Source organism: Balaenoptera borealis, assembly GCF_965194805.1.
Source record: "Balaenoptera borealis genome assembly, chromosome: 9".
NCBI classification, from domain to species: domain Eukaryota; kingdom Metazoa; phylum Chordata; class Mammalia; order Artiodactyla; family Balaenopteridae; genus Balaenoptera; species Balaenoptera borealis.
In genome coordinates, this window is record NC_138873.1 from 12,581,571 (window position 1) to 12,602,978 (window position 21,408).

Consider the following 21,408-nt stretch of genomic DNA (forward strand, 5'->3'; position numbering starts at 1 on the left):
TTCTCTTCTTATTGTGGAATGGGGTGGAAGGGGATGGAATTTTCCTTCCTTTCTTTGTTCCTTCTTTACTGCTTTTTAAAATTATAATCTATGTAGAAAAAGCAAAACTACAGTGACAGAAAGAAGATCAGAGGTTGCCAGGGCCTGGGAGTTGGGGAAAGTGACTATGCAGGGGTATGAGGGATGTTTTGGGGGTGATGCAAATGTTCTGTATTGTGATGGTGCTTATGTGACTGTGTACATTTGTTAAAATTGATTATGTCGTGCACTTAAAATTAGTGAGTTTTATGCATCATAAAGTATACCTTAATAAAACTGATTAAAATCTCTGAAGTACCTGAAAACATAAAATAAAATTATAATCTATTATAGCTACATCTGTCTATCCTTGTAGTCCCGTGATTTGTTTTTTGGGGAAAAAAAAAAAAAGAATCAGAGAAACTGAATAGAAATGAAAAGAACCAGTTAACAAGCTACACTCCTCCTTTATTTTAATATTAAAAGGGGTAGGTTTGTAGAAGATTGAGGTTTAAAATTTCCTGTAACACTAAAATGAATTTAATCCTCTTTGAGTTCAAGAAATAAATGTTGTCTACAGTAATAAAAGTTCCGAGTAATTCATGGTGTCATTGGCTATAGAAAGCTGAGTTTCCTGCTTTTTTTGTTCAGAACTCTTGCTATGAGTCGGCAGGCTGACTAATTAACTGAATAAGGGGACACTTCCCTTTAATCACAGTCACAAGTGCTTCAAAACAAGCTGTGTCATGTGGCTCTTTATCCACTCAGTTTTGAGTCTTTGATTCTCTGATTTAAAAAGCCATGGTGAAAATCCATCTTTTTACTTTTGTCTTCTCTACTGAAGGACAATGCCATATTTTGGTCTCCAGAAAATGACAGTGGAAAAAAAAAAAGAATGAATATCAAATTTAGACGGAACATCACTGTTAATACAGAAGACTCATTTTTGTTCTGAAATTTACATTTTTTTTTAAAGCTGGCAAAGACAATTTCAGTTAATGCATCTGAAGAGTATTTTTTTCTTTATAATTGTTCTTAACTCTTTTCCATATAAATTTTTTAAAAAATATTTTTTATTTTCTAAGAAGCAACATGCCACATAAATTTAAACTTCACATAAAATCTAATTAGAGTTTGAAATGTTTTCATTCAGGGTATTGTCTTTTGTTGTTACTGTTGCTACTTACCATTGTTCTTCTTGCCAAAAGAAAAAAGTTCTCACAGACTCCCTGGTTTATTTATGCTTTATGTATCTTGATCTGGGGACATTTCTCACCCCTCCCTGAGGCATTAGAGATGGGGCTGTAACAGAGGAGGGACCAAGGGACAGGCTAGATGCAGTGGGGACAAGAGTGAGGTCCAGGTTGGCTGAAGCTGGCTGAAAGAAGCTTCTAACACATCAGAGGGGATGGAGCAGGTCAGGATAGAATTTAGGGGTGCTAAACAGTTTGCTAGTTTGTGCTAGATCCAGGATGACCGGCCATTTCCCTTTTTTCTTGTCCAGCACCCATCCTGGTTTCTGTCTCATCGCTTTGCCCGTTCTTGGACAGGGAGTGTGGAAGGGGGCATATACAGCATCGTGATCCAAAGTTTGTACCCTCGATGCAGACTGCCTTGGTTAGAATCCCCCTCGACTTCCACCGATTAGCTGTGTGACTTTGGAGAATTTATTGAATGTCTCTGTGCCTCAGTTTTCTCACCTGCAAAATAGAGATAATATCACTTCCACCCTCATACGCTGTTTTACCTGAGATAATATTTGCCGAGCACTAAGCCCGGTTTCTGGCATAAAGTGTTCAATAGTGTTGGCCATATATTATAACCAATTTTTAAATGATACCACATTCTTGCTTTGGGATGCTATTGACACAGTTTAATATACCCCAAAAATATTTTCACTTTTTTCTTAAAAAATGATGAAACACCAATTTAAGATGTGTACATGCAATTGAATACTGAAATTCACCCTCCCCCCAAAGTCATGTCAGATTTACATGTCGTTTCTTGTTGTTACTTGGGATTTGTTCTTTATCTGGAAGAGAGTAGTCTAGGGCAATATTGTCATGTGAAACAGATTTTTTAAAAGCACCCAGGTAAGTCAAACATTGTTCAGAAAGAACGGAGGTTAGAAGCTCACAAGATGGAAATGACCTTCCAGTTGAATTGATGTTTAGTCAGTGCTGTTCTGTTTCTGTGTGACTTTTATCTGATGGAAGTTCCTCCATTCAATGACTGCTTTACGTCTGCTGTCCTGGAAATGCAGTCACGAGTAATACACACAGAGCCCAGCTCTCGCAGACCTTGCATCCGACTTAGAAAGACAGCAGTGACCAAGGTGGTTCAGAGATGACAGAGGTGATGGCTAGAGAGTGACCTCAGGAGGTACTTGGCAGTGTCTGGAGACGTTTTTGTTTGTCACAGCTGGGGACCGGATGCCACTGATATCTAATGAGTAGAGGCCAGCTAAACATTCTACCATCTACAGGAATCCCACCCCCCAACCCAAACAAACAATTATTAGGCTTTAAATGTCACTAGGGCCCAGGTTGAGAAACTGCTCCAGATGGTCCTGGAAGCCCTGAAGAGGAGGGGACATTTGGGCTAATTAGGATGTGATAGGAAAGAGCTGTCCATGCCAACCTTTGTGGGAGGAGAATTTCGGGAAGAGAAACTAGCGAGAACAAAGTCCCTGAGGCAAGAGGAACAGAGGGAAGGCTGGTGTGGCCCATGTGGGTGAGATCAACACTGTGAGCAAATCATGTAGGGTTTTGTGGCTGACGTAGGAGTTATTCAGGTAACTCAGTGGGTTTTTGGTTATTACCAGAGTTTGGACATTGTTGATTGTTTTGAATTTTTCCCTTTGATTTTGTTTTCCAGAATTATGGCCTTGAAACCGATAATATGAAGAACTTGGTTCTGAAACTGCGAGCATCTTCCCACAATTTACAGAATTACATAAGCAGCCGGAGAAAAAGTCCAGCCTATGATGGGAACACCTCCCACAAGCCCCCCAATGAGTTCCTGACTTCTGTGGTGGAGCTCATAGGCGCTGCCAAGGCCTTGTTAGCTTGGCTGGACCGGTAAGTGATGGGTGTAATTTACTGTCCGGTAAAAGGAGGGTCTGAGATGCATAGAAGTCGGTATTTTGCCTGAGGAAGAGGAACCTTTATCCCTTTCTTGCCCTTGCCATTGGACCTGTCCAGGAGTTTGGGGTCAGTGGTCCATTTTAGGGTCCCTTTGGAAGTTCCTGAGGTGAATAGCAGGAACAAATTAACCTCAGCTTAGAGAAGAGTTAAAGTTGAGTTTTACTGAGGTTAAACATTACTGATTATATGTTTGTATGAAGGCTGTCAGTTGACTTTTGAAGGGATGTTCATTCTCTTGGCTCGTTTTTGGATGTGTTTTTATCTAGAACTTCTCTGTCTCTGTTCTATTCAGGTTCCTATTTTATGTGTTACTTGAGAGGCAACAGTTACAGAACAATTTAAACCAGCTTGTTGTGTAGCTGTGCTTGTTAACACACAGTGTGGGATCCCAGTGGGTTCATCCTCTCCACTTTTTTTTTTTTTTAAAGAGAATTTTCATTGCTTTCTAGGGCTCCATTTACAGGGATCACTGATTTCTCAGTAACAAAGAACAAAATCATTCAGCTTTGCTTGGATCTGACCACTACAGTCCAGAAGGTCAGTACATCACTGGTGTTTTCTAAAAGTTTTTTTTCCCTTTTCCTTTTCTTCAAAGGATTTACATGCAGGTATGAAGTGCCATTCTTTCTTTCTCCCCCTTTCTCCCCCTATCAGAGCTGGGGAGAGATGAAGGGCTTTAAGTTAGATGAATTTACAGATAGTTTCTGTGAAAAATGACCAGTGACCTTTACATCAGAGATTACCTTCTTTTGCTTTAAAATAATTGAGCTAATAGCCCTGTACTTTCTCTAAAATGTTAGAGCACTTAATTTTTTTTTAAATAGAAATTCTGGAGTAACTACATTTCACCATAATCTTTGTTCTGAGTATGTTACTGTATCTGCTTGTTAATTTTCTTTTCATTTTGACCTCTGGTGGTTAGGTTTACCAGTCAGGAGGAGCTTGGTGGTGATTCAGTAACAAACAGCCCCCAAACCTCAGCAATTTATTCCTGGATTATCTACATCCAGATGGGTCAGCTGAGGGATCTGCTTCAGCTCGCCTCACTTCAGGTTGTAGGCTGACAGAACAACCAGTATCTTATGTTGTTTGTCTCTGGGGCAGAGGGACAGAGAACCTCGGTGATTCTCACACTGACAAATGTTCTGGTTTGGAAGTGACACGTCAGTTTCACACACAGCTCATTTGCCAGACCTTCGCATCTTAGTGAAGACCAGGAAGATATTAACTGGCATGTAGCAGACTGTTGTAAAATTATTTTTGAATTGAGTTAAGGCCATAAACTATAAGGAAGAACTTGTTCTTTTTTCACATCTCACTAGATTTGAAAATTCTGTGATTGCACATTTGTTTCCCCTGCTGATTTGGCAAAAAGTAAAGAACATCCTTTCCTCAGTTCTAACCATGCCATAAAATAGATGCAGTTCTGAAAAAGCTATGTGCTTTCTGTCTGTTCCCGGAACATGAAGAGTGAAGTTTGGCTGTTGTTTAAGGTCCAGTCCTGAGCAGCCCTTGAACTTGAGGCACGTGGGACTTCATCGTTATGGTTTTGAGGCCATGTTCTTCGGAAAACGCTCAGAGCAGTAAAGTGGCTCTGAGTTTCAGCTCGTTTTTATGGCGCATAAAGTAATTTTGACAGAAAGAGTCTGACACCAATCACGGTGCATTCATCGTGTAGCCACCGAGTCCTGGCATTTGCGGTAGAGGCTGCCCAGGGGTACAGATCCCGCTCAGAAGGGTGCCCACTGGGCATCCTCATCACACTTACCCCTGTTTACTGGGGCCGCACGATGCCTGGCCCATGATTCATGGTACTTTTTAAATGTGTGTTTAAACGAATGAGATAATGCTTTTGACAAATAAGCTGTTGAGAATTTGTTGCTTATCAGGAAAAATTTAACCCAAACTTAAGGGACACAACAGGTATTGTTTCTGTTTGTGTTTATTTTTTGTTTTTGTTTTCCCTTTGGTGCTCATTGAGCATATGCTTCAGAGACAGACAGCTATGGGTTCGAATCCTACCTCTACTATTACTTAGCCCTGGGACATTGGACAAGTCACTTCAAACTTATGAGTCTCAATTTTCTTATCTGTAAAATGGGAATACTAACAGTTACCTTACCAGATGATTTGCTGGAATTCCTACAAGTTATTGTGGAGTAAGAAAAACGGGAAAAAAAGTGTAAGAGGAAGACAAATGGTGACCAAAAAATTTTAAAATGTATGTATATATGTATTTGTAATACGTAATACATCTGAAAACCTATATACAAAGGAATATATAAATACAGTGGGCAATTTGGAAGAAAAGTTGGGTTTACTTTGGCTGGAAGAAAAGTTGGGTTTACTTTGGCTGGGAGAAAAGTGGGGAGAGAATGTAGGAGGCAAGCCAAAGAACAGAAAACACTTATTCACTTACAAAAAGCATATATGTGACCGCATTTACTTATTCATGCAAAATTAGACCTAGAGAAGTAGTATAGAATATTTAAAAAATAGTAATACCTACCTCAGAAGATTATGAAGATTAAATAAGATATATGTATAGCACAGTGCCTACTTAAGAAATAATAGCCTATAGTAGGAAATATAAAAATCTTTTCTGGTACTGCTTTTCTGGAGCCGAACTTGATGGCTTAAGAAGAAGACAAAGTTAACAAATATGTTGGGATTTCTGGTACTTTTTAGTTTATTTAAATTTGAACAATTTTTAAGGATTAAGACTGGCAATGTGTAAATATATATGGGAATGTCATTTTATGAACTTAGATTGAAAAACATGTTTAGCTCTTGACGGATGTGTGTTTTCTGTAGTAATTGGAGAATGTAGTTGCTTTGGCAAGTAGTAAAATTTGTGTGCACAGTTGAAGGATGAGTGGAATGTCTTTTTCCACGTGTGGTGTCGTGGCAGCAGCAGGCTGAATTTGCCAGGGGTTTCACACCCTCTCACAACTGCGGGAAGTGCAGTTTTTCTCCAAACTTCTTGGCAAAAGATCTTTTGACTCTTTAAGAAGAAACCTGCCTTTTCCATTTATTGCTTTTTTTTCCCCTGGGGAATTGAAGGAATAAAAGCTGTCTCTTTATTTCTGGTGACAAGGAACGTGTTCTCCTAGAGTTTGTATTCTCCGTGTCCCTGTGTGTGAAGACAGGCATTTGTTTGTCCCTTTTCTTCTTTCTCTGTTCCACATATTGCCACTCTCCCCTCCTCTTTCTTTTTTTTTTTTATTTTATTTTTATTTATTTATGGCTGTGTTGGGTCTTCGTTTCTGTGCGAGGGCTTTCTCTAGTTGTGGCAAGCGGGGGCCACTCTTCATCGCGGTGCGCGGGCCTCTCACTGTCGCGGCCTCTCTTGTTGCGGAGCACAGGCTCCAGACGTGCAGGCTCAGTAGTTGTGGCTCACAGACCTAGTTGCTCCGCGGCATGTGGGATCTTCCCAGACCAGGACTCGAACCCGTGTCCCCTGCACTGGCAGGCGGATTCTCAACCACTGCGCCACCAGGGAAGCCCCTCCCCTCCTCTTTCTTGTTACTTCCTCTGCATCCTTCCCTCTGATGACAGTGTGTACCTCTCCAGATTGGAAGGATAAACAGTTGTTGTTTTCTTCCCCCGTTAAGAAAATGGCACTCTTCTTCTTCTTTATGCTAATTAACTTTTTTTCTTTACTTTGTTTAGTTGAAGTATAGTTAATTCACCATGTTGTGTTAGTTTCAGGTGTATAGCAAAGCGATTCATTTACGTCCCACGCCGAGTCCATGGATAGGCCTTCCATCCAGTTTTCAGGCTATAATTTCAGGTGAAGTCTCCTGGTGGGAAGGGATTCTGATCTCTTTCCTTCATCTGTCCTCCTGAAGTTGTGAGGGCATGAAAACTGGCAGGAGACAACATGGCAGTGGCAGATGCTGGGTTCCAGTGTAGGAAGACATGCTGAGCAGTAGAGAGCCCAGAAAAACTGAGTGGAAAGACAGCATACCACCCAGCAGAGGAGGGCAGGTCAGGAGACCATTTATTGGGAGCTGGTTGGGTCTCAGGTATGGAGTGTCTGCCTGACGTGTGTCATCATGTTTAATTCTCAACAGTTCTCTGAGACAGGTTTTATCATCCTCACTTTACAGAGAAGGAAACTGAGCTATGGAGAGGTTAAACCCATCTCCCAGGGCTCCTCAGTTAGCAAGAGAGTAGAATAAGGAAGAGCGGCAGAGAAGGGGCAGCTGCTAGCTGCCCTGGCTGGGTCTCTGCCAGGTTGATTGGCCTGAGTCTGCTGGCCCAGGTGACCAAAGAATGTGACACAGCTCAGGCCTGCTGTCGGGATCATGAAGGGCTGACTTGGTTCCAGTACTTCTTTTTTCCATTCTGTTGCCTTCATGCCAAATAGCATGAAGTCAGGCCTGCAGCTGCTTCCTCCCGGTAGGAATGGGTGTGGGAACCCACGTTCACGGGGACGGAAGGTAAAAAGCGGCACTTTCACACGCTGCCTTGGACAGTTCGTGGAGACAGGCGTGCTCCTCGCCCACTGGCTCCGTCACCACAGGAGCCCATTTTCTTGGTGGCTCCTCGGATCCGTCAGGGAATCAAGTTGGAGGGACCATGAGGTCACACGTGCACCTTGATGCTTGGGCCCTGGTGTTTGGCCAGGAGCTCTCTGCCTGTGGGTGATTACCTCCTGAGGATGGCAGCCCTCGTATCATTTGGGATGTGTAGTGAAAAATCATAAACACAAATCATTAGTTTTATTTCTAGCACGAGACTGTGTAAGTATTCTGTTTTGCTAAAGTTGACATTTATTTGAGAATTCCGTCCTTCAGATGGTGTGAGTAGGGGAGGGGCCATCACCGTAGTTGATGGTTTAGTTCCATGCAAAAGATGGAGGCCGAAAAGCACATTTTTGAACTGTAATCATTCATATTTTACAGCAGTTGCTCCTGGAGTTTGAATTTATATCAGATTCACGCATGCAAAACTACATTCCTAAATTTCCTCTTTTTAAGTGTTTTCTCACTAGGCTGCTCTTTTCCTGAGAGTCTGTGTAAATTTTGGGAACAGTAGAGTGACTATTATTTCCCACATTTTTACCTAGTAGAGAAAATTTAAAAACCTTTTAAGAAGAAGGCACCTAAAATCTGATTATAAAATCACATAGGGTAGAATATCATACATTTTTACCCCTACCCCCAGTGGCAGTAAAAAATGACCTAAAATGACATTTTGATTGAAGTGAACATCTTTGTCTGATAAATCCAACAGAGTTGATCAGTATCCTTCCTGTACATAACATAATTCGCATTTTCCTTAGGGTGCCCCAGTTTGGGATTTACTGAATGGTGCCAGATAAACTGTCAAGAATCTCGTTGATCTCCCTCTTCTTCTGCATGCACTCTGCCATGTTGATTGAAATCTGCTGTAGGTACGCTTTAGAAGGTTAACTGAGAGTTGCACGTTGGCAGTTTCACTTTGGCTGCTTTTCCACAGGACAATGGTTATTCCTATAATCAGCTAACTGGGTTCATAAGGTTCTGAGTCTTTTGTTCTTAAGCTGAGTAAACAGTGCTTTGCATTCCAGCCCATTCTTTGATGTCATCAATAGCATACCTCAAGACCACTTTTCTGGCAGTGTGTTAATGAACGTTTTGTTGAACGCTTTTCATCTATTAAGGACCAAAATATCTGATTTAATCTCACTGGTGCTTAAAATAAACTCTGTGGCTAAGTTTACTCAAGCCCTTATTTGAAAGCTATTCTTATGGGCAGGCCCAGAGCTAAAGACTCCAGGCTTGTTGGCCCAGTGCTAGCTCAGCCTGGGGTCACATTTGAGAGTCATTGTCAACTTTCTTCGACTCTGACTTCTGGCTTCCTACTCTCTGTACAGTCTGGATAGTAGGTGGATTTTCAGTTCTGGTGATTTTTGTAGGCTTTCTGATCAAATAATTGGTCAGATGGGTTCCTTGGATGATTAGCATCCTGGGTCAGGAGAGATTGAAATCTTAGGAGGAGTCAAATGTCAGCTCCTTTCCTGCTCTGCCCTCTTCTCTCATCCAGGTTTCTCCTCCAGATGGTCCAGGACTGCTCAGGCTGCAGGATGGGAAGTGTGTCAGGGACCTCCTTGGACCCCAGGAAATATCTAGTGAGCTAAGCCAACGGTTTCTGAAAGTTTTTAGCTCTTATAGTTTTCATTTTCTTCTTTCTTCCTTTAGGATTGCCTTGTAGCAGAAATGGAAGATAAAGTTTTGGCTGTAGTAAGTATACCTTCTAAAAGTTACAGTAAAATTCCTTTTCCCAAAACAGTGGGAATCACGTGAATTAAAATAAATGTACTGTGGCTAATTATTTCAGGATATGCTTCGAAATATCGGCTTTTGGGATATGAGTCTATTAATTTAGGTGGAAAAGGAAGAATAAAAGTTATTTAACAATAAGACCAACTCCTGTGAAAATTCCTGTGCTTAAATTGGATATATTGGGGTCTCTGCTTTACTTTTTTTTTCCCTGCTCTGAACCCTTCATCAGGGTACAATTATACTTAAATTACTAACTAGCCTGTTAATCAGGGTTAAACTGTTGTGCAGATTTCACTTTAGGACCATTTTGTTTAAAAAAAAAATCTTGGCAAAAACCTCATGATAGAAGGGAGATGTACTGTGACTGTTTAAAGAGCATTCTGTAACTATTCATCATCGCTTCCTCCTTTTGACATAAGCCAGCCTGTGCTCTTTTGATAAGGCCTTCCTCCTACTGATGTTGAGGAATTTAGTAATGAAACTGCTATAAATATATTTTCCATAAATAGGGAGGCTAAACACATTGGAGGAATGTAAAAAGTGTCACTTCTTGGATTCTCCCCCTTGGGGAAAAAAAAAATCACTCTTCGGAATCTCCTGATTTCTTTAGTTGTTTAATTTTCAAAGGTTAGATGAATCTGATCGGGAGAAGTAACCACACGTAGCCACTGTGATTTCTACACGGGGACCGCTTAATAGAGATCCTCACGTCTCTACAGTTGTACCCGGTCAGTGTTTGGCGTTCAGAGAATGTGAGCCATTACTAAAAAGATCATACACCTAAATGTAAAACGCAAAACTATAAAATGCCTAGAAATAACAGGAGAAAATCTTGGTGACCTCGGGTTTGGCGATGAGTTTTTAGATACAACACGAAAAGCGTGATCCATGAGAGAAAAATGGATAAGGTAGACTGCATTAAAATGAAAAACACTGCTTCATCAATGCACTGAGAATGAAAAGACAAGCCATGGGCTGGGAGAAACTGTTTTCTGAAACACATATCAGATAAAGGACTTGTAGCCAAAATACACAGAGAATTCTTAAAACTCAATAATAAGAAAACAAACAACCTAATTAAAAAGTGGACAAAAGATCCGAACAGACACCTCATGGAAAAAGATATACAGCTGGCAGATAAGTATATGAAAAGATGTTCAACACTGTTTCATTAAGGAATTGCAAATTAAAGTAACAACAAGGTACCACTATACACCTATTAGGATAACTATAATCCAACACATGACGGCACCAAATGTGGAGCAATAGGAACTCTCGTTCGTTGCTGATAGGAATGCAAAATGGTACAGCCACACTGGAAGACCCTGTGGCAGTTTTTTACAAAACTAAACATACTCTTACCCTACGATCCAGCAGTTGTACACCTAGGTATTTACCCAAATGAAAGAAGCTTATATCACAAGAACCTTCACAGAATGTTAGAGCAGCTTTAATCCTAACTGCCAAAACTTGGAAGTAGCCAAGATGTCCTGTAGGTGACTGGTAAACAAACTGGTACATCCAGACAATGGAATGTTATTCAGCAATAAAAAGAAATGAGCTATCATGCCATGAAAAGATATGGAGGAATCTTAAATGCATATGACTAAGTGAAAGAAGCCAATCTGAAAAGGCTACATACTGTATGATTCCAACTATGTAGGATTCTGGAAAAGACAAAGCTATAGAGACAGTGAGAAGATGGGTGATTGCCAGGGCTTCATAGTGGGGGAGCGGGGACAGACAAGTAGGTGGAGCAGAGGGGATTTTTAGGGTAGTGAAACTCTTCTCTGTGATACTGTGATGGTGAATATATGACATTACGCATTTGTGAAAACCCATAGAACTGTACACCACAAAGGGTGAACCCTGATGTAAACTACAGACCTTAGTTAACAATAATGTAACACTATTGGTTCATCAGTTGTAATGCATGTACCACACTAATGCAAGATGTTAATAAAATCTTGTTATTATTAACTGCTCTAATAATATAACTGTGTTGGAAACTGTGTTGGGGTAGGGAAGGAAGTATATAGAACTCTAATATCTGCTCAGTTTTTCTCTAAAATTAAAACAGTTTAAAATATAAAATCTATTAAAAAAAAGGTGCAGGCAAAAGTATATATTTTTTTACCTTGTCCGTATTTGGTATGCGGAGAATGTGAGCAATCCCTAAAAAACCACACAGATGGCTGGGGAATACAGGACTCTTTAACTGCTGAAAGGGGGTTTCTGCCCAGCCTGTGCGCTTCAGTGGTTGTAAACGAGTTAATATAAAAGGTGCACTTTTTAAGCAAAGCTGAAATAGTGGCACTATTCCCACACATTGCAAATATGGAACCCAAGTGTCGTGTGTTCACTGAGCAGTATTATCACAGTACTATCACAACCAGAGCTAAAGATGATAGGTGAAGTGCATTTAAAAAAAAAATTCAGCCGGAGATAAATTTGGTTAATGATTGAACCTTCCCTGTTTGCCTCTCCAACTCTAGGTCAAGGTTTTAAATGGCATCTGTGATAAAACAATCCGATCTACCACGGATCCTGTTATGAGCCAGTGTGCATGTCTGGAAGAAGTTCACTTACCAAACATTAAACCTGGCGAAGGCTTGGTAAGGATTCTGACAACACTTGTTTATTTTCAAATAACATTATCATTTATTACAGTTGGTGTGTATGTGTGTGTGTGTGTTTCTTAAATTCCTTATTGCTTTCACTAGAATTCTGAATAGTAGAATTCAATTAGACTGTCTTCCATTATGTAGTTAGGAATTTGCCATCTTGAAGTGTTGATAAGTTTTATGTCTTCAAAGTATAAAAATAAATAGTGTTTTAAAACTATATACTTATATCTCGAAGGAATTGTCTTAACAGTTTTATTTTTAGGTCTTAGCAATGCAAGGAGATAGAAAACATTTCCACAAAGGAAAGATGGTCTCTGGGTACAAAACAACATCTGCTTTGAAGTCTCTGTTACCACTTAGGCTGAGAAGAGACTGGCTGAAAGAAATGATTCTTAAAAAAAAGTTCAGAAATGCCTTAGAAGTAATGTATGAGCTCTGTAATAAAAGGCCCTGAGAAGACATACAGGTAGATTCCTAGATCAGCACCTAGGTACCTACATCTCCAAATACCTAGCGTGCAGCCAATATGGTTAATCTGCTGAAATTTAAGTGAGGAAACTGTGAGGCCCATTGATGAGCTTAGAGGCTTTGAGTCAGAGAGTGTGGTTTAAATCCCAGCGGTCAAGTGACTTTACCTCTTTATGTGTCAATTTCCTCATCTGTCAAAAGTGAATAATAATAATGATAATAACCCTCAGAGGGTTGCTGAATGTATTAAATTAGATGATGCATGCTGAGTGCCAGATGCTGGACGAATAGTATGTGTGCAGTAATTGGTGGCTGCAGATACCGTGGCTGGTATTGATGAAGAGGAGGAGGAGGAGGGGGAGGGGGAGGGGGGGAAGGGGAGTGCCTAGTGTGTAGGTAGCTGTGGGAAGATATCAGGGCAGTCTCTGCTCTCAGGAAAACAAAAATCAACCAAATGTTGACAAGCCCACATTCTTGGTAAGGAGAAATGTACATACCGAGACTGCTTGGCTTCAGAGTAAATGATGGCTTATAATGGAGTACACACAGAAGAGTTCCTGGAGGTGGGTTTATTCACATATTGAAGCGGAGAACTGCCTCGCGTGGGCAGAAATGGAGTTGCCATTTCAGAAGGTAAAGTTATACAAGCAAAGCTCTGGGAAGAGGAGTACTGTGTGGAGGGGGAAGCCAGTTACTCCGCCGATGAAAGTGATGGGAAAGGAGAGGGCAGGCAGAGCGGTTCAGGTGTTAGCATTGGATGAGATGCTCATTGCAGAGTGCAGTAGGTTGCTGAGCAGGGCAAGTTCACGGTCAAAATGACTTCCGAGGGGAATCTGTGTTATTATCAATACAATATTGGTACCAGGGTGAGCAACTACTCTTTGCTCTGTTTGCTTTTGCTCTTTCCCCATCTTATCAAAGTTTAATAAACCTTCTTTTTTATACATGCTGTGTCAAACTGCAGAGGTGTTTCCTCCATGCTAGGCGTTCATCTCTGAGTTTGCCTATCGGGCCTTTGAGGAAGGAGCGTGTTAATCTTTACGCCCCCCCTTAAAATGCAGGAGTGCCTGTTTCTAATTTATTTCCTATGTTGTGTTACTTAACAGTCTTTGCTCATACATCCTGGTCTGGTTGTTAGTGGCTTGAATAAGTTACCGTGCAGGGACTGCTGAGACCAAATTAACTGAATATATTGTGTCACTACACAGAGAAGTGGTCAGGAGAGGACCGGCCTTGTTTGAACTGCCTCATTCATTCAACAGGTCTGAGAACATTCTTTCTGAGTCCCCAGAGTTAGACCAAAATTCTGTGCGCCTGGTACACAAATTATAATATCAAAGAGATCTTGTTTCTGATTTCTTTCACCAGTATTTCGCCTTGGTGAGTTCCCCTTCCTGCTCTGTGGGTCTTGTCTTGCAGTGTTTCAGGAGACTGAAAAATGAGTGGTGTTCTGAAGGGACTGCCTTTAATGTTTTATAAGTTTACGTCTCACTTGCGGCTCCATTTCTAAATGTTGGAGTAATGAGTTAATATGTCTGACTCACTCTAGGGCATGTACATCAAATCAACCTATGATGGATTGCACGTGATTACTGGAACCACAGAAAATGTAAGTGCTTATCCATTAAATGTAAAACCATTGTATGGTCAAACAGATTTGACAGAGTCCGTATACTTTTCATTTAAATGTGTGCGTGCTGTGTGCTGTTGTATTATCTGTAGTGGGAGCGACGGTGCCTGTCTTGTTTATTTCTGCGGCTAGCATGCAGCTTATCCGACTGTCGTCAGTGTATTATTTAAGTTGTCCTTTATTGCTCTCGTTCACACACCTTGCCCAGTTTTCACCGCCACCCTTGCGTATATTATTATTATTATTATTTTTGCACCCTGAAAACGTTAACCCATAAATACAAAAAACAACGATCTCTTTGTTGTTGAGAATCCCTCTTATAAGAGCTGGAATTGGTGACCATATGTGTAAAATATAGTTTTTTTAAAATGGAATTTATATGTGTCACCAGAGTGGCTATTTGGGGATTTTTGCATGACAAAGATTCTTTTTATAGAGCTGTATTTCATAATATTTGCATGATATTGAAATTTAGTTTTTCTCCCCCCTAATCCTTTGAATAGAAAAAGCAGGGCTGCTTCTACTGAAAGGGACTTTGTACCCTGTTATCTTCCTTTTGAAAATTCTGCTACATGAAAGGTTTTTCTTTAGCCTCTCAAACATTTTGAATTTGTGAAAAGTAGAGCTAATTGAATACTTTCTTTATGCAACCTACAGTATGGCTAGCTTTTGAACGACATTGATATGAAGCTAGAAATGTCTGAAAAGCTTCCCTGCATCTGTGGAAAAGAAGCATGTGTCTATGGAATTAGTTACTATTTAATCAATTAAGACAAGAGGAAGTAATTCAAGAAACAAGAGACTTGGCAACTACTTTTCTAATCTGGTGGAAATATGTATTGGAGTTTGAGCTTCAGCTGCTAGGTCTGTTGATAAAATAAAATAGCACGATCTTTGATGAGGGTTTGTGACACACACTTGATTTTTGTAATTAGAAAAAAATGGCATCGTTTAAGGCAGTCAATGAGTTATAAATTAATTGTGCAGTTCTGGGAGATGAATGAATAGAAGATGGTAGTGTCTTTAAGCATTCTTTGTTGAGCTCCACTGAGAATACACTGAGACCACTGGGAATTTTTATACCACATCACCTAATAGGCAATAATGGCACAAGACGTTCTTAAAGGCTGGGGATGGTGCAAAAGAAAAAAAAAAATCACAACAAATGCTCCTCCCTTATCCTTATCAGAGACTTTATATATTTTAGCTGAACCACAATGAGAACATACTCATGTACCACTCAGTACATTTGGGGGGGGGGTTGGATAGATTCAGAAGAATGGTGAACGTCGTTTCAGTTTTTAAGAGAGTTAAAGTTTTGTGTCTAGCAATTTGATGATTGCATTAACAACCAGACCTGTGCAGTTCCAGACTCAGTCGGGTCTTTGAATCAATTTCAATCTCGGAAGAACATGTAAAACACTATAATATTATTAGCAGAAGGCGCACAGATTTCTTCCTTTCACTGTCTACCCCTCTCCCTCACCGCCCCCCTCTGCCCTCCGCCGCCACCTTTAAGGATGAGATAACTAAACAAAACTGCCTTTGAATCAAATGAAATGTCAAATGATACATTCTGTAGAATTCCTACCAGATCATGGGACTGGGTGAGAGATTCAGGGTTTCCTTGGATGTGGTCAATCCTAGAGCTGCCGTACAGGATGGTAAACAAGTCGTCCTAGAGAGAGGTGGTTTCCATCTTGTTAAAGATCAAAAAAGGGAAAACGTGTAATCCACTTGAAAATGTCCCTCATTCTTTCAGTCAATCACCTTGTGTTCATTGTGTGTCTGGAATATGCCAGATACTTTCTAATTCTTGTCGATGAAAAGTGGGAAGTTAGGTAAGAGTCCACTTCTCAAGGGCTTGAGCTGGATATTTTACACTTAATGCTGGACATTTTACACTTAAATGACAGTAGAAAAATGCCAGCTCCAGGACAGCTTTCTGGCTATCACTTAAGGTCGCTATGACTTAAGCGACCCTAAGTCAGAATGTTTTAATGCAAGTCTAGTGTTGGGGGGTGATAGTGGACAGAATTCCCAAACTGCATTCCCTCTATCTTGGACTCCAGGCTGAAGCAATGCCAGAAGGTCATCTCAGGCCTCCTGTCCACTTTTTTTGGTTTTTTTTGGAGGTTACCTGAGCAGCCAGGATCATTCCAAGGTGAGACTAACAGGATCTAGTGATTCTCTATCTTCTTTTTTGATGTTGTTCAAGACCTTGGCAGAAGTCTTGATAGGACCTCGTCCGTACTCCTATTCCCCACCCCCAACATGAGTTGGGAAGTAGGTGAGCCTCTGAAGAATGGATGCAGTCTTCTCCAGGTCATCACTCTTCTGCAGCAAACCAGAACAAGCATCATTTTTCAATAGCCCGGCACATGGTGAAGATAGGCAAGAGCTACTGCCCTAGGGAGAATTTTGGTTATCAGGCTCTCTCTTTACCAGTGTTCTGCCAAGCACAACTCTTAATCACTTGGTAGGATATTTGAGAAATGAATGGGAGAGGATCCTTAGGAAGGGAAGTCAGTTCAGGACACCGGGGCTTGTTTTTTAGATTGCATATCTATAAACAGGGACTTCCTGGCCTCAGGGCCATCTTTTAGAAAGTGAAGCGTACCTCAGATGAATCTCCAGCCCAGGAAGATTAATTGGACTGGACTGATGACGATCAGACTTACTAAAGTTGATCTGTAACCATGGGTTAGGCATCTGACACCAGGGGCAAAAAGGAGCTTTGATACATTCGTTTGTTTAAGAAGTGCTTCAATAGAAAGATTTGAGACAAGCCATCTCCCTGTGGTACCCACAATGCTAGTCTCTCAGGTGAGGCATTGCTGGTTGTTATGGTAGCAGGTTAAATGCTTTCAAAAATAACTGTTATAATTACCTATGCTTTATGCTGGCCCTAGGTAAATCAAAGAGACTGTTTCTACAGTTTAACACTACTTGCTCATTTTCTTTCTTTTTTTCTCTTTTTTTTTTTTTAACTTGCTCGTTTCTTTGTTGAGCCTATCACAACAGCTGAGTGAGAAAATTCAGCAAGGGTGTCTTGAGTTTAGTTGCTGTACCTATCACTGTGTTCAAAGGTGCTATTTTTAAAGGATGGTTGTAAATTGAAGATTCAGTCAGCTATGTAAGTCACAAAATAAAACACTCTGGCTTAGATAACATTTGATTATAATTTGAAATCAAAGTTTGATCCTTTCTTTCTCTTTTGATCATATGACATATCTTTTTTTTTTACATAGTTCTGTTTTATTTTATTCCATGCATTTGTTGTTTTTGCAATTAAATAATAATAATAATAATAATAATAAAAATAAACTTATACTTCTGGGAAGGATTAGACATTACTCTTATTCTAAAATATTTTTCAAATTTCATGTACAACTAAATGCCAAAATGTTAAAGTCTGAAAAATATATTAGTGAGAGAAAAAAATTTGAGATGAAATTATGGCACAGATTCCTTTTAAGATGAAATAATCACTTTAACATATAATTTGTCAGGGGAAAAATTTTAAGGTACTACTTTAATTTTAAAAACCACATAATAAGCATAAAATTATATTCTGCATCTTTCACTTACTATGTGTCCATAACACTGGACACACAGTAAGTTATTTAACACAATCTCAGTGTTCTCAAAACTCCATAAAATAAACCTAATGATATCTTAGGCTTAGGTAAAGGTTGTTGGCAGAATTTTTTTTAACCATTTTTAAAAATCATCTGAAATATCTTAAACATAAAGAGTTTAGTTTAATTCAGTGAACCAGAAACTATGGGAAAATATTTGACAAATAGATTACATCCGTTTATCTGTCTATACACACATATGTGGATGTATATATATTTGTATCAATATTTGCAAATTTGTAGCAAACTATTATTTGAGGGAAACAAAGCCTGGACTTTGTTTTGATACTGTGACAACACATTCACTTAGAATTCCACCTGAAAATGCAAAAAATTTAAATTTTCTCTAAAGAAATATTTTCTATTGTCACTATCTTTCTATGTTAATAGCATTATAATATGTAAAAGAAGTTTAAGTAGAAGTAAGATTTAGTTTTAATAATTGCTTAAAAGGAAATGGTATGACAGAGGTACACTGATGATCTTTACACATTAAGCAGTTGGTCCACGTTAAGCAGTTGGTCGGCTTTTACAAGATTAATTTTGATAGGGATAGAGGTAAGTTTCATTTTAGATGAACCAATGGCTTTGATCAGCCCATTATGTGGACAGTGCGTCCCACTCTTCACGATAGGTTAGATGAACCTTAGCTGTTCCAACTGACAGATTATCTGTTATAACAAACTGCTAATAAAAGAGAGAACACCAGTACCCACATGCCAAGTTCTACGGGCTGTGTACTTTGAGGAACTCAAGTACACTGTGTAATGTTTCCTGAGATTATATTTCCATTGCTCGTTTTCTGTAGAAAAAAGAAAGGAGACGAAATAGAAGCAGAAAGAAGTAGAAGGTTTAAAAAAATATGACAGGTCTCTCTCTGTTTGTTTCTAATAGTCTCCTGCAGACAGATCTCAGAAGATTCATGCCGGTGATGAAGTCATTCAGGTTAATCAGCAAACTGTGGTGAGTTTGTTCACTGAGACTTCCGACTTCATATTCCCCTCTAGAACTTTTAAACCGTTTTGCATGCATTTAAAAAATTTGCAATTTATATCCAATTTTCCATAATTTTAAGCAGTGTTAGGATGAACAGATTTGTGTCTACCTATTCGCTCATAGCTGATTTCCTTGAGATAAGTTCATAGGTTTGAGTTTTCGTTATTCATGAGCAAGTGCCCTCTTCTCATTTTCTTTCTTCGAAGGTGGGATGGCAGCTGAAAAATCTGGTGAGAAAGTTGAGAGAGAATCCTACAGGAGTTGTGTTACTGCTTAAGAAGCGGCCCACGAGTTCCTTCAACTTCACTCCTGCCCCCCTGAAAAACCTACGATGGAAGCCGCCTCTGGTCCAGGTACTGTCACTGGTTGAAATCTTTCCTCTGGCATCGGCGCAAGAACAACGTCCAATATCTGATTTGTCTCCAAAAAGAAAGACTACGCTTTGATTGGTTTCAGGAGTTTGTGTATGGATAATTATCCTATAATCTTACTTATATGAAAATAGCCATGCTGGCTCTGCATTGAACAGTATGGCAGCCACCAGTGTCTATTTCAACAATTAGAATGAAAGCTTCAGTTCCTCTGTCTCAGCAGCTACATTTCAGTGCTTGGTAGCCACTTGGTGGCGAGTGGCTGCCAGCACTACAGAAAGTTCCTTCTGGTCCTTTTCCTCTCTTGTTTCAAACACGTGCTCACATAAAGGAATCCAGTTTGACCACTGATCTTAGAGAGACCGCATGGGGTTGAGTCCTCAGCAATGGTTTGAAAAGGCAGGGGTGTGGGCTGTGAGATCAACCCGCCCAGCTGGGAGCTGTATCACTCTGTTGTTTAGATTTGGCAGTCTTGGGTGATAATAAAAAGCAGACCGGTCTTTAGTGAGTTTTATTATTGAAATTCTCTACAAACAGTGCACTCCTTACTGCCTACACCTGGCTGGACCATGCACCCTGACCAACCTCTTCCTTATGTCATCAGTTCTTAGTGTTTAATTCCTAAATCATGAATGAAAAGCAATCACCTTTTAGTGCCCTTTTATAAGATTGAGATTTGCCATTTATATGTAACTGTCTGTGATTTTATTGTACATCTTCAAGTGGAAGGAACAGCAGTGGTGTCAAGCCATCAATTTGGACACTTCGTGATGCATAGAGCACGGGAAATATGCCTGTGTGTGTACCTTAGGGGTGTGGAGACACATAAAAATAAAGACCAGGATGTGGAGGGTGGAGCCAGGAAGGGGCACATAATTAAGTTCGCTTTTTAAATAATAATGGAACATATCAGTCACACCCCAGCTGCTTCTGTTTGCATCGCTCAGTATAAGGGGTACCAGCTTTCAATAGTTCTGGAATTCTCAGAGTGTGTTACGTAACGTCGAAGAGGTCTTCACTGATAGTTGATGGAGTGCTTGCCACACGGCAACTCTGTCAGCTCCTCGGTGCAGGGGCGTGAATGTTAGGTTCTGAAGAAGGGGCGGCGGGTATGGACAGGTAGGTGAAGAAGCCTCCTCCTGAGGAGGTGGGAGCCCTTTGGAGCCTGGAAAACTAGGTGGGATTTGGGAGGCGGATGCTAGGCTGTTTGGTGGAGGAGAGGAATGCTGTTCTTTAGACACACGCCCGCCAACCGAGGATGTGCTACCATCAGGGAAGGGCGGTGCCCAGACAAGGTTTCCTAGAAGCAGAGTGTGTGGCAGACATTCTTGTGAAAGCGATTTAGTGCCTGTGCTTCAGGTAAAACTTGTCCGGGAGGGAGGGAGGCAGAATAAGGAGGGGAAGCCAGCGGGTGCTGTCTCAGGTAGAGTCCAGTCTTGGCCTGTTACCCAGGTGTAACCACACAGCACGGGCCCTGGTAGCTGTACTCAGGGGTGGCAGCTGTCCTCTGAGGGCAGTTTTCCAGAGAAGGGGGCAGCCGTGAGCTTTTAGCAACAGACACTCACAGCAGCCGGGTTCACTGACTGACCAAGGGCTCTGGGTAGACACCACAGCGCTCCTGCAAGAATAAGTAGAGCAGACTCTTTGGGGCAGAGGGTGGGAGAGAAAGCTCGACCAGTGGGCTGAGCTGGGTGGGTAGGTATAGAGTCCCAGGCTAAGGAGTATGGACTTCATCTCACAGGTAATTTTTGTCAACAGGTTGACAGTTGATTTTTACACTAATATTTGCATCAGTTTGCTAGGGCCACTGTAACAAAGTACCAACGACGGGGTGACCGAAACAAAAGTTTATTCCTTCAAAAGTCTGGAGGCTATGGGCTTCCCTGGTGGCGCAGTGGTTGAGAATCTGCCTGCCAATGCAGGGGACACGGGTTCGAGCCCTGGTCTGGGAAGATCCCACATGCCACGGAGCAGCTGGGCCCGTGAGCCACAATTGCTGAGCCTGCGCGTCTGGAGCCTGTGCTCTGCAACGAGAGAGGCCGCGATGGTGAGAGGCCCGCGCACCGCGATGAAGAGTGGTCCCCACTTGCCGCAACTAGAGAAAGCCCTCGCACAGGAACGAAGACCCAACACAGCCAAAAATAAATAAATAAATAAATAAATAAATAAATAAATAAATAAATAAATAAATAAATAAATAAATAAATAAAAGAACGTGAATTAAAAAAAAAAAAAAAAA

General features: G+C 40.7%; 1 protein-coding gene across 6 annotated transcripts in view; it reads left to right on the top strand.

Annotated features, from left to right (window-relative positions):
• CNKSR3 (CNKSR family member 3) overlaps window positions 1–21,408 on the top strand; it is a 129,854-nt gene that overhangs the window by 96,877 nt on the left and 11,569 nt on the right. For all 6 annotated transcript variants that reach the window (XM_082404552.1, XM_082404556.1, XM_082404553.1 and 3 more), the window contains 7 exons: window positions 2,896–3,098; window positions 3,614–3,701; window positions 9,353–9,394; window positions 11,932–12,051; window positions 14,081–14,140; window positions 18,697–18,765; window positions 19,005–19,151. In XM_082404552.1, coding sequence (XP_082260678.1) covers window positions 2,896–3,098; window positions 3,614–3,701; window positions 9,353–9,394; window positions 11,932–12,051; window positions 14,081–14,140; window positions 18,697–18,765; window positions 19,005–19,151 — 729 coding nt within the window. The remainder of the gene's footprint in view (window positions 1–2,895; window positions 3,099–3,613; window positions 3,702–9,352; window positions 9,395–11,931; window positions 12,052–14,080; window positions 14,141–18,696; window positions 18,766–19,004; window positions 19,152–21,408) is intronic.